Raw genomic sequence first — 13,330 nt, 5'->3', positions numbered from 1 at the left:
AAACAACTAAATTAACCAGAAATGCAAAACTGTTCAGGTTTAAAATGGACAATTTTAAGGGAAAAAAATAACAAAAAACATGTATTTAATGCTTAAAGTAAAATGCTAAATTTGACATGTTAAAAAAATGTACTATAATTATTGTGATTTAGGTTTTAAACATTAAAAATAAAGTTTTACAGAGAGTTTTTTCATTGATAGATCATTTTTCTTGGTCTTATGGATCATTAAAGTCACTTTGAAGAACGGATACAACTGAAATTAAAAGAAACTGGAGTTAGCAGTAAGATGGATGAATAGTTTTTAGAAAAATTAAGACAAAATCCTTCACATTTATTAAATATAAACCTCTAACATTTTTTTTCTGCCACCACTTTACAAACATGCAGTGACATTTACACGTTTACCTTGAAAGCATCATTATCAAATCTGCTGCCTCTTCTTGCAACTGATGCTTAAATAAATATAAAATGTTTACTTCACTTGTGGTATGTATTGCGATTTTTTAAAAAAATATTTTGTTTTAAACGATTTATTTTTAAATTTTACATGAAGTGAATTCCAAGCATGTACAGTGTTTCAAGCACACTTTAAGATGTGTTTACTTGAAAGCATACAAACAAATGCAGAGTAAAGCATTAAAAAAATAATAAAAATGTCAATTTATGCTTTATTGCAGTTGCATCTCATAACTTCATTTCTAATAGTGCTGACTGCAATATACAATCATAAAAGCAGGTACACTCTAAAACAAGGCACAGGTCAGTTTCACATCTTTGTTTTTTTATACAATTTCTAAATGAGAGCTTAAATACCAAACATTTAATGAACAACACTACCTAAAAACACATTTCAGGATAATAAACTTAAGGCTACTGGAAAAAGGCACCAATGGTTTATTAAAAAACACAATTATTTGAAGGTAAAAGGTAAAGTTCAGTTTGCTAGAGTCAAGTAATAAACCTAAAAATAAAATATTACTATTTTGGAGTGGTTGAAAAGCTATAATGTAGTTAGAAATTTTAAAAAAAATCAAACTTTTGGGTGAAAATGTACATTTTCATATTCCAGATCATGATAATTCATTTCCTGTTGTTTTTATGTCAAAATTTGTGACAAATTCTAACTTATCTTTGGCTATTAAAGTGATGGAAAATAGAATATATATTTAAAAAAACAACAATATAATGTCACTTTAAAGGTCGTGATGTTTATGCTAGTCCATCCTCTCCAGGTTCATCGTCAAGTTTGACTTTGGCATCATCTGCGTCGAGCTGCAACACAAACACATCCTCTCAGATCAGACAGAACTGCACACGATAAGGCAAGGAAATGTCAACTTCTGAAGGGGACACATTCTTACACATTTCATCTCCAAGGGGGTGAAGAGGGTGCCGGTCATCAACATGCGCAGAGGGATGGTAAGAATGAGAACAAAAGGAAGCGCCAAAGAGAAGGGGCTCATCTTCACTGCCCACAGGACAGCCAGGCACAGAATCTGGACCAGAGTGAAGAGATGCATCCGCAGCGTCTTCACCTGCACGAGCACAAAGTCATTCCAGTATAAGAAGGACACCAATGAATTTTTTTTTTTGTCAAAAGTTGCTATGAAAAGAAGCAGGAATACCCGGGTGGCATAAGCATCAGATGGGTGGTACTTCTTGGGAGTGATCAGCAGAAGCATCCTGTCCCACATCTGGACTCCACTCAGTGAGGTGATACCCATGTAGAGGAAAACGCCAAATAACGCGGTCATAGGAATCATCTTAAGTAACGGCTCCATGAAAATCGAAACTCCTGAAATCCGAAACAGACTGTTTTTGTCAGAAAACAAAAAACGGTGGACATGATTTTACAACTTGCGACCGTATCCGGGCTGCAGAACCTACCAACCAGAAGGGCCACGATCAAACCGCTGATCCTCTGTTCCACCACTTTCTCTATCACTGGTTTGGGCCCCTTGGACATGACCGTTAGGGCGTTGGCATGGGTGACAGAACGAACCGTGGCGGCGCTCAGCCACGGCACGCCAAAGATGGAAGCTATCCCACCCATGGTGACCAGGAGCAGCAGATCAAAGTGGAAACCGGATCCTTTCATCATTTTCCTCTCGGGTTTGCTCACAATCAGCCTTAAGATCCAAGAAAGACGCATATTTAGCTCCATAAACTCTTTTATGTTTATGGTGAGGTTGTTTCAGAGAGACGTACGTGGTAATCTGAGACTCCATGAAGATCAAGATGAAGACCAGGAGAGCCGGAACACAGCAGGCGCCCATCATCCAAACAGGGAACTCTTTCTTTTCTCCCATAGGGTTGATAGTCCAGCCTCTTTCTTTGGGATTGGTGACTTCAATACCTTTTGGCACAACCAGTTTCTACAAGAAAAAAAAGAAAAAGTCAAGTACCCAGTACCCATATCGGCAGATGTGTAAAATAAAAACTTTCAAACTTACCTGAGTGTAAGCGTCTGCAATGCTGATGTCAATTGCAATCATGATAAAAATGGCAATGGGCACTCCAAAGTTTCCAATCAAACGACGGAGCTACGAACAAACAGAAGGTAAACACGCGCAGAGCCAAAGTTTTATCTCATTTTAAAGTTTGGTAAGACAGGGCGTTACCCAGCCGGGGAGGTACTGGGTGTTCTTGAACTCGCGCAGAAAGTAAGCGATGAAGAAGCATCCGAACATCAGACACATGGACAGCAGGGCCGTGTTGGGGAAGGCTCTCTCGTGCTCCTCTTCCACAGTGGTGATGTTGGCACCTGGATGTGGGGTCACCGTGAAAGTCTTGATGATTGGGTGGAAGGGATCATCCAGCGTGTGGTTGATTTGGTCGTAGTTCAGGATCAGAGGGTGGGTTGCGAAGATCTGGGAGATAAGACACCAAAAAAAAAGAAATGAGGCAAAAAGAAGGGATACAGATATGAAAAAGATGGAGGGATTGAAAAAAAAACCTTGATAAGTTTGGCAAAAGTCTCATAGATGAAGATGAGCGAGATGAGGATGGAGAAGATCTCCTGAGTGAAGCGGGAGATGTATCGGACGAGGAAGCTTCCTTCCGCCGCCACGATGACCACCACAATCAATATGAGCCACATGCCCACCCAGGTCCGGCCCACGATGTACTCAATGTTCTGAGAGTTGCAGAACTTAAAAGAAAAAGGATGTTCAGGATAAATGTGGAGCTATTTCGGGAGACCTTTCGTTTTACAGTTTGTACATACGGCAGCAAAGGCTTCCTCGAACAGGAGCAGCGGTCCGGAGAAGCCGATGACGAGGACGGGCTGGGCGGCAAAGAGACAGAAGATGATACCTTGGACGCTGGTAGAGATCATGAGCTCCGACACACCCATCATTTTCTTTGTTTTGTCAGCTGAGGTTTAAAAAATGAGTAAATATTTGCATTTCATCAGGAAAACCAAACTTTCGTCTATGTCCGTTTGTTACCGAGAAGTCCTCCGAAAGTGATAGCAGGAGACAGAGCGGCGAAGTAGATGAAGATGATGGCAGAGAGGACCTGGGGGTTCAGCCCATCTGTGAAGTCGCTGATGTAGTGGCGGTACCGCCGCTTTATGTCCTTCATCATTCCTCCAAAAGGATAACCTGTGCGGGCCAGTGGATCCTCCCTCGGTTCCTCTGGGCCCTCGTCTGCTGAAACGAAACCAACCGGTTCAGTTCTGCTCTCATTATCCACATTATGGTAAATGGCATGTACTCATAAGGCCTAAAGTGCTTTGCATAACCATCAGGAGCAACGTGGGGTTCAGTGTCTTGCTCAAGGGCACTTCAACACATGGGTGAGCAAAGTTGGAATTGAACCCGCCACCTTCCATTAGTCTATGGTTGTACTACTGCAATACTGTCAGTAAAAAAGTAAAGAAAGAATTGAAATTTATCTGCTGACCTCTGACCCTTTCTCCAAAGGCGAGCCGGGCGTCGGCAGGGCGGAGTCGGTCTCGCAGCATCTTCTTCTGGAACTCAACTATGGGCTCCAGCATGGACGTTTCCTGGATCTCAGTTGGAGGAATGATGATGCTGCAGTCCATGAAGTCCGCTATGGCGTTGGTCACATCCTTGTCAGTCTGGGCCAAGAACGCTTCCAGACAGAAGACCTGCCGGAGGAGGCCAACGGCAAACAGAACTTCATCACTGGTTCCCTTCAAAAACTATTCCTTCTTTGCTGCGTCGTCTTGTCTTACCCAGTCGGCCATCAGAGCGCCCATGGCGCGGCCGCTCTCACTGTAGTCCATCCCGCTCTGGCTGGGGCCCACCAGAACAAAGACGAAGCGAACCGGCACATGAGTCTCCATGATTGACTCCATCACCACAGAATCGCTGAGCCTGACAAAAGCCACAACGGGTTTCTGCAGAATGTCGAGGGCCCCTGCAGGAAACACTCTTTTAACGAGATCTTTGCAGAACGTTGGCACGCTAAGGTGATTAGAAATAGCTCACCTGTGAGGACAATGGATGCCTCCATGTTGTCGGAGCTGTCTCTCTGCAAAACAGTAGCTGTGTTAAAACAGACCGGAGCTGAAACTGTAAAAGAAACACTAAATTTCTACCTTTTTGGACACAGAAAATGTTTGCATCTGAATGTCTCCAGAGGGAGTCACCACAGGCCCCTCAGACTGGCTGAAAAGACAAAAAAAGAGTCAAAAACATTTTTTTTTATATTTTAGGACAGAAATAATAGAACACGTGGTCCACCTGCGCCTCATCAGGAGAGCTCTCAGCAGGCTTTCCCGATCACTGGAGCGGATCTCATCCTTGGCCAGCAGTTCGTCAACAATTCTCTCAGCCACCAAGGACAGATTGCTGGCATTCATGTCCAAAATGATGGCACCTGAGGAACGAGAACGGAAGATGAGGGTTTCATCCACACACCATCTGGAATTCTGGTTTGTTTTAGGGCTCACCTGTGCTCATGGCCCTGCGGACTTGGATCAAGCTCTTGAAGGTGAGGTAGGAGACGTGGGATGGACTCCACTTTCCTGTGACCGAGTCGAAGTTCTCCTCGTAGCCCACCCATCGGGCCGTCTCCTGCCAGGTGTTACCCTGGAGCTCATTCAGCTCCACATAGGCCTGCAGAGCAACAAAATGCATCAAACATCATGACAGCCACAAAGAAGATTTCGTTGGGAAGGACGAACCAACCTGAGCATCCCCTCTGGTCGTGGCATTGGTGTTCACATTCAGAAAAGCTAAAACAGAAAAAGGCAAGCTTTAGAGATATATAGATAAAAATTATGTTAGCCTAAACAAACTCACTTTACCGTCTGAATCACTGGGAATGATGATGGCTTCTGGAGGAGGGTCAACGGAGTCCTCATTCCCTCCACAGTCAAAGTTTCCACTCTGCTCTGGAGAATTTCTGGTTGAAGACACAGAAACGTGAATTCACAAAGATTCTGCAACAGTTCCGCTCAGTCTCACGTCTCACGTCGCATTGGATGTTGTTCCCGCTGGCTGAGAAAAAACGCTCCCCAATCCTGGTCCTTAAAATCTGCCTGTTTTCCAGATGATGATTACATGGTCAGTTTCCCTGCAGTTATTTGGATTGCCGCTAGATGGCAGCATTTGCTCACACTGTGACCTCCTCCTTATCATTATGCAACTTAGACAACTTTTCAGAGGGTGGAGGGGATGTGTTGGCATCCTTATGGTTACTTTGAAAAAAACTTTATGTATAAATATGCTGTGCACAAATAAAAACAACCACTTTCTGCAAGTCAGGTTGTGTCACGATTCAACTTGTTTCATTATATCTCTGAATTAGTAAATTTATGTGACATTTTTACCAGCTTCTGTCATATTTGGATAATTCGCCAATTTATGTTTTAGAAGATTTAAACTCAAAATAAAAATTTATTACTTTTACCTTAAAGTCTTCCCCTAAATGTAATATAATGGTGAAAACAGTGACAGTGTTTTTTCTGTTGAATTTGGTGAAAATAGAGAAGCTTAGAGATGATCAGGAACTCACAGTCTCAGAGGAGAGGGGGAGGCCGGGTTGTTGTCCTCGTAGGACATGTCACTCCCCTAAATGAGAGGAATATATGTTTAAAACATGTCTTTAATGTTAAATAAGTTACATTTTGAAGAATAGTGAAGAAAAAAACAAACCTCATCAAAACTGAAATTGTTTTCCATGGATGCTGGTTTCAGTGTTCAGCGTTCTTCTTCATCCCCTGTGCACAAAATAAGTCACGTATAAGATACAGAGAACTCTCAGCTCTTTTAAGATCAACACGTTTATCCAGAGATGTAACAAACCTTTCATGCAGATAGATACAACACAACAAAACTGTTAGAAATGAGCTAAATGTATATTTTTGGGCTACTTTTTGTAAGGAAGAACTGTGATCGTGTCACGTTATTGGAGTGTCTTTGCTCTCTCAGCCACAGCGGCCTCTTGTTTCGAGCTGGTCTGAAACCCGCTCAAGACAGATAATCAGCCGTTGGCAATTTCAAGTGCGATATAGTTCAAATGGAAGACTTCAGAGTCTTATCTTTGGGTTACGCCCTTCAGTCACACTTTGTAACCGCGAAACAAAAACCTCTGGAATTTAGTTTCAAGTTTTTTTTATCTATTTCTGTATTTTTACGAGATAAATTTAAAACAAATCTTGTGTAGAATGTTGTTAAATATGGTTTTGGCTTATCTAACAACTTTTGTGGTCCAAAAAACATGTTTTGGAGCAAGTTACAACTCACTGTCTGCTTATTTTTTTCAAATAAATTGAGAGATCTCTACTACATTTTATTATGATTTAAAGACGTTTAACAAGTTTCATCGTATTTCCACTGATTTCTTACAACAATTTAAACGCTTTACAGTAGATGACTGTCTGTTCTGTTCAATTACACAGACATCCCTCTTCTTTGACCCCTAACCTCTACCCCAGCTGAGTGTCTCTAACCTCAGCTCAAAGGAGGCCACACCCCTACCTGTATGCAGGTACTCCCACCTGATCTCCAGCTCTGGAAGCAGGACGATCTCCGCTCTGTCGGCTTCGGCGAGCTCGGCGACAAAGTGAACCCGGACGGTCGATAAGATGAGAACAGATGCGGGGAAGCGGGAACACCCACATGAAAGTACGTCGACAGCCGAAGGTGCAGCGTTCTGAAGTCCCATTGGTCACTGAGGAGTGATGCGCCGCGCGGTGGGGGGGGGGCATGACATACAAACACGTCTATCAGCCCGGCACACCTTGACACAGGGATATCCCAGCCCTAAAATGCCCCCCTCCGCCCTCTCTGCAAGAAGCAGAGTCGAGGCCTCGCAGAGGGCCGAAGCTCCGGGTGCGTGAGGGGCACACATGGGGCAAAGGGGCTACAGAGGGGGGCATGAGTGGGGGATCTCCTCTACGTCATGATGTTTACAAATTGGGGATTCCCTTGTAAAAAAAAAAAAAATTGAGAAGGTTCCAAAGCTGTGAACGTCAAACTTGTCATCTTTCAGGTCGACCGTCTGGTTCTCTTGGTGTGTGTCCTGTTTGTGACAGAAGGAGGAGACCTCTGCTGCTAGCTGGAGCTGAAGCTCGTGTGCTGATGACAGGAGTGATGAAGGCCGGGATGATGAGGAGGAAAAAAAACAAGGTTAATGCAGATCTTTACATGGAAAAGAGAAAGAGCAACACCAAACTTTAAAGTGCAAGAACGTTTTCTCCAGAAAATGTAGCTCAAAAGGATCAAATAAACTAGAAGTAATCTCGATATGTCCCGCAGTAGATCTGGACTACAAAGACCAGATTCTTACTTACTTCTTCCTTACTGCGTGTTTGAGTGAAAATTTCACCCTCGCCATAGACTCAAAAACGTAACAAAATTTGCACGCAAAATCTATTATGGGGCTTAAAAAGTTTTAAAATCCACTAACAAAGCCAAAAAATAGAGGTCGGGGGTATCCACAGGAAGTATTAAAAAAGTTATGGGATGCCCACAGGACCTACGGTTTGGAGGCCATCTTGCGGCAAAGTAAGAAATTAGTTGATTTTCCCATTTTCACACAAATTGGGAAAAGAAAACTTTAGCTAAAGCAATTTTCATGAAACGTCACACAAACGTCACCAGGTTCAGTCTAAAACCACAACCAAAGTTTCAATGACCTTTGACCTTAGGAAGAGGCCGTCTTCTTGAATTCCATCCATCCATACGTCCGTCCATCATTTCTGCTCATCCAGGACCAGGTCACGGGGCAGCATTTTAAGCAAAGAGGCCTGGACTTCCCTCTCCCGGCCGCTTCCTCCAGCTCCTCTCATATGTATCTGTGGGGAACCCCAAGTGTTCCAGAGTGTCTCCACCTCCTTCACCTCTCCTCTCTTCTTTATTATTCATTATATTTAGTTATCTGTGCTTCTGTTTGGTGCAGTGTGATTCACTTGTTGTTCCCACTCTTCTCCAGGAGAGATTTCTGATGCTGTCTGTGCTCCTGTTCTTGACCTATCGCTAAGAGAGCGTTCGCCACCCGACGGAGGAAGCTCATTTCAGCCACTTGTTTTCACCAAATTGAATTTTCAAAAAAAAATCCCTTTAAGCACCGTCTACAAATTTAAAGTCCGTCGAGGAATTTCAATCTTTTGTCTCCTAACTCCTCAGCTACTTGGAAAAAAAAATTGCAAATAAAGTTAGTCGATTTTGATCGACGAGCTAGCCAAAAGCCGTACCTTTTTTTTTGATACATTTTTAACAGGAATTTTGAGTTAATCTAATACACGAATCCCTGGCTCAAGATGAATGAAACATTATGACAATGATATAAATATGTCAGGAAAGTGGGCGTGGTTAACAATAAACCTCAGTTGCCAAGAAAATCAAGATCTCATTCACCTGTTTGTCCTCCTCATGTGACCAAAGGATGCCTCTCCATGGGTCTTCTTACAGTTTGAATGGTTAGTAAATCAGCGCTGGAGGATCTCAGGGTCATATATTCATATCTGACTAAAAGTGATAAGAAGGTGCAAGACCGTTAAGACATTTAAAAACCATTAAAAGTATCTTAAAATCTAATCTCTGACAACTTGGACATCATTTTTTTGTGTGGTCTGAGAGGAACAAGCTGGAGAGCATCAAGGACTTTGTGGATGGCTGTGAAATATTAAAGAATAATTTTATTTTACAACTTTCCTGACTGTTGTTATATATTAGAGAAAAATAGAAATACAAAAAAAGTCAATTTAAACAATATCTTGAAATGATTCCTCATTTTACAAATGTGTTGGTAACACAGTTGGACCATTTGACTCTCTTAAATTGATAGAAAAACATAAAAATATGACGTTTGGACATCTTTGATCCCATCTCAAGGATAGTTTTCTTTTCTTTTCTTTTGGTTGTTCTCCAACATTTTTCTCCATTTCATCGTCTGTAACTCGTTCACCACAAACGTCGGCCTCACTTTCCGCGTTAGCAAAGTGGGTTATGGCAGATTTCACCCGTGAAATTCATCCCAGCTGGAAGGCGGAATATCATCTTTCATGTTTGTCCAGCTGTGGGCGATAAAATCTGTCTCATTTAAAGTGTCATTATTTGCTGGAACATGCAGCATTTAATAGATAAGACCCAGACTTTAGGATTCTGAGGAAAACTGTCACAGTTTCTATAAATGACATTAAAACAGCATAAAGTAGGGGTGGTAATATTGAATTTGGCCCGTCAAACTGAAATAAATTACACTGATAATCCTTATTATCGTTTTATTCTCCACTTAGATTGTACTCTACAAATAAAGTGACTTCAGAAAGTTTCACATTTGTTGTTTTTCTAACATTTGTGTGACTGTTTTCCAATCATTCTAAACACAAGTTTGCATTTTTTTCTGCAGGGACATCAACCAATTAGTGCAATTGGTACTAAAATGACACAAAACGCCACAGTTTTGCAATAAAACTCCACAATGTTCTGTTTTAAATTACATATATTAGTCATTAATGAAAATTAAAGCATGCTTTCGTCCAGATTCTATGATATTTCTTTCTATAATGAGGTAAATTTTTACACATCTGCTCCTTTAGTTTAATTATAGAATAGACCTATGATAAACAAACAAATCCTGAATAAATATTGTTGATTTAAATTAGATTAATATGTGCACAAAATGCTTGTTCTCCTTTTTTAATGAGAATTAACCATTATTTTGAAAAACCTTTTCCTTCGATTATCAGTGTAGTTTTGAAGGGTAGATTAAATTATTATATTTTTTCTTTATATTTTCAGAAACTCCATGTTGTTGAGCGGACTAGTGTTGTGTTTTATGCTCAGGTCCACTGTGTACAGTCTTTTGTTTGGTGTTAGTTTTATTTTTAAGTGAATCTCTCTTCAGAAGAGAGGAATACACAAAGTAAGTTACCTCGATCACATAAAACTAATTATTTAAATAGTCAAAACTATTCAAATTTTATGAGAAGTTTGAAACTTGAGCCACTTTTACCTCTCCGTAGTGGCTCTCTGGCTAAAGAAAATTGAGATAATAGTATTTTTTTCAAGTAAGAGTTACTAAATTAGCATTTATTTAATTTAGATTACTTAAATTTATGGACGAGTTGCACCTTAAAGATAACTGTAAAGTTTTTTAAGTCCCTGTTGACTTGAAAAGGTCTTGTTTGCTCTGTTTCCTCCTGCAAAACTTTGGTAAAACATTTGACCGTTTATTGGTTTAAAACACATATTTTCTCATGCTGCCCAGAGCTGCACTGCAAGGCGTCTTTTATTTTGAAAGGAAATCAAACAAGTTTCTATCAAACGGAAAAAATAATTTCATATTTTGAGAAAATAGTAGTTTCTTTTACATTTCTGTTTTTGTTCGTGCAACAAAAGAATCATATTTCATTTTTATTATTAAAAAATACATTGTAGTGAATGCAAAGCACTATCAAAATAAGACTCCTTTAAGGTTTTGATCAGTAAAAAACAAACTCAAATGGCTCTTTTACTGTTAAAGGTTGCAGACCTCTGATCTAGTAGAATAATATACAGTTTAAATATAGTCAAGGCAGAAATTTGCTACTTACAAATATCTAAAGGTTATTTAAAAATACATACTCAGGGAAAAACATAATTTTCTTTTTACGAAGAAAAGAACGTTTTGTGCTTCAATATGTGGAATAAAACTGTAGAACAGAACCAGTTTGGAGCAATGTCCAATCAAAAAGTTGAAGTATAATTACAGAAATATGATTATTAATATAAATATACTTAAAACAGACTAAAAGAGGTTGTAAATATATAAAACGAGAGAAATGAGAGTTGCATGTTCAGCTGTAACAGAATGTACTCTCGCTGGGGCACTGAACTTTGATAAGTGGGTGTATTAGTAACACTGATGACATAAGATTTTAGTCAAGTTTTCTTGCTATATTCGTTTTTTATATTAATGGATTAATCAACATTAAAAGCAGCAGTAGTTCAACATGAATGTCTAAAAACTCCCTGTTTTTGCTGGATAAATGAAAAATTTAACTTTTTTTTTCCTACATACAATAAAAAACACAGCAGGGAGGCTCAGGGGGCCCCAGATGAAGCACGATGGCTCAGCACTGTTATCACTAATCACTGGAGCTATCTGCTGCGTGCATGCGCCTGCACACGGCAAGCAGGCACACCCAGGCCTCATGGAAGCATCGGAAGAAAAAAAACACTTCATTTTGGTTTGTTTTTCTCTTAAGACTGCAGAAATTATTCACAAAAACACTCAAATTTATTGATAATTTTTTAAATAAATAACACGTTTTCAAAAGTTTACTCTCTGTGGGAAATTTTAGGAATAGATTTAAGCTGATTTTCAAAATAAGAGTAGGAAGAAAATCTTATGTGACTCTTTCACGGCTCCATTAAGGGTCTCTGGTTAAAGAAAAATAAGTTTTTCATTTTAAAAGTAACTGTAAAGAAGAAAGTATGTAAATATTGAAGTCTAAATAAAAAGTAAACATATTTAACTCATTCACAAACAGTTGAAGGACAGAAAACGTTGAACTAAAACATTTTGACACATTTTTTTGTGCCAAAAAAAAAAATCAATTGGAGATCAGGTTAACAGGTTCATCTTATGGGTGACTGGATTATAAAGGGATTTTACTATTTTTAGATCAAATTCAAGGATTTTAGATGTACCTTATGATTAGAAAATATAGAAAAGGTCACTGATTTAATTTTGGTTCGTCAAATTTACTCATTTCTGACTGAGATGTAGCATAAAAGATCTTAAAAAAGTTTTTATGACATATTTATCATATTAGTAAGAAGAACATTAATAGGGTGTTTACCGGATTTAAATGTAAAACAGTTTAAGACCATTTAGAACAGGGGTGGACAATTTACAAATTGCATGGGGAATATGCGGCCTGTTAAACAATTTCATCTAAAAACTGGGATAAATTATATTGATAATCCTAATTTTTGCTTGATTATTTGTTTTTCTGAAGTTCATGAGTGATTTCTAGGTCGGAAAGGCGTTTTTTTAATTCTTCTAACAACATGTAAAAGCAGCATTTCTTTAAGTTTATGATTTTCTCTGAAGAACATCATCCTATTGGTGCAATAATAAAGATAAAATAAGAAAAAAAATTAAAATAGGGCTGTGAACATTAACAGACACGATTGATCAAAAAGAATTAACGCGCTAATATGAATTAATGCAATTTAAAAAATGTCATCAGGTATTATACCACTTATATCATGATCAATAAATATTCAACCAGTTTTAGTTCTTTATTCTCGCTCTTTTTGTGGTTTAGATCATTTTTTCACTTAAAGCGAACTATTTGATCCGCGGTCCGGTGCCATATTGTACAAATAAATTTTACCTGGTAAAACATTGCGATTAATCGTGATTAATCCCAACAAAAAAGTGCGATTAATCCAATTTTTTTTTATCATTTGACAGCAGTAATTAAATAAATGTTATAAATTTAGGGTTTCGGGTGAGATTTCATTTTGTGATTATTCCCAGATAATAAGTGGTTGGCAAATACTGAGACAAAAAAAATTAATTAATCGCGATTAATTTTTTCAGGTTTGCGATTAATTAGTTAATTTTTTTTACCCGATTCCTGGCTCTAAAAATAAAACGTTCAAAATGTTCTGTTTGAAAATATATACATTTTTATGATCAAAATGAGCATGTCTTTGTCCAAATTCCATAATATTTCTATCTTTTATGAGGCAGATTACAAAAACATGCCACACATCTGCACCTGGTCCAGAAATTCTGTCAAATTTTGGACCCTTTGTGGCTCACAAATCAAAAGTTTGGCCAATTCACTAAGACAAGCTCTAAATACTGTAAGAACTTAAAATAATAAACCAGTGTGTAGCAGTTCTCAAATA

At 39.0% G+C, this 13,330-nt stretch overlaps 1 protein-coding gene across 3 annotated transcripts; it reads right to left on the bottom strand.

The window, feature by feature from the left end:
- Positions 1-516: 516 nt before the first annotated feature.
- slc4a1a (solute carrier family 4 member 1a (Diego blood group)) lies at positions 517-7,537 on the bottom strand. 3 transcript variants are annotated; one of them, XM_024271533.2, is made up of 21 exons: positions 6,976-7,537; positions 6,131-6,195; positions 5,991-6,046; positions 5,281-5,378; positions 5,162-5,208; positions 4,924-5,089; positions 4,715-4,850; positions 4,570-4,639; positions 4,460-4,502; positions 4,204-4,388; positions 3,909-4,116; positions 3,452-3,655; positions 3,229-3,377; positions 2,959-3,153; positions 2,624-2,872; positions 2,456-2,545; positions 2,211-2,377; positions 1,890-2,131; positions 1,628-1,797; positions 1,364-1,537; positions 517-1,274 (listed from the first exon to the last, which is right to left on the bottom strand). In XM_024271533.2, the coding sequence occupies exons 2-21, from the start codon at positions 6,155-6,157 to the stop codon at positions 1,212-1,214; spliced, it is 2,739 nt and encodes a 912-aa protein (XP_024127301.1). In that variant the 5' UTR covers positions 6,158-6,195; positions 6,976-7,537; the 3' UTR covers positions 517-1,211. The 3 variants fall into 3 exon arrangements, with proteins under 3 accessions (XP_024127301.1, XP_024127302.1, XP_036069041.1); XM_024271534.2 differs by having other exon boundaries at positions 6,956-7,536; XM_036213148.1 differs by having other exon boundaries at positions 3,452-3,652; positions 6,956-7,535.
- Positions 7,538-13,330: the final 5,793 nt, after the last annotated feature.

The sequence above is a fragment of the Oryzias melastigma genome, linkage group LG8 (genome assembly GCF_002922805.2).
Source record: "Oryzias melastigma strain HK-1 linkage group LG8, ASM292280v2, whole genome shotgun sequence".
NCBI classification, from domain to species: Eukaryota; Metazoa; Chordata; class Actinopteri; order Beloniformes; family Adrianichthyidae; genus Oryzias; species Oryzias melastigma.
The sequence above is the reverse complement of the archived record's forward strand: the minus strand, read 5'-3'. Positions and strand labels throughout refer to the sequence as shown.

Excerpts from the sequence above, each read along its gene's own strand:
- slc4a1a (XM_024271533.2), bottom strand. The coding sequence starts at position 6,157 with ATGGAAAACAATTTCAGTTTTGATGAG. Across the intron at positions 4,851-4,923 it reads CCGCAGGGCCATGAGCACAG|GTGCCATCATTTTGGACATG; the intron begins GTGAGCCCTAAA and ends CTCGTTCCTCAG. Across the intron at positions 4,117-4,203 it reads GCGCTCTGATGGCCGACTGG|GTCTTCTGTCTGGAAGCGTT; the intron begins GTAAGACAAGAC and ends CTCCTCCGGCAG.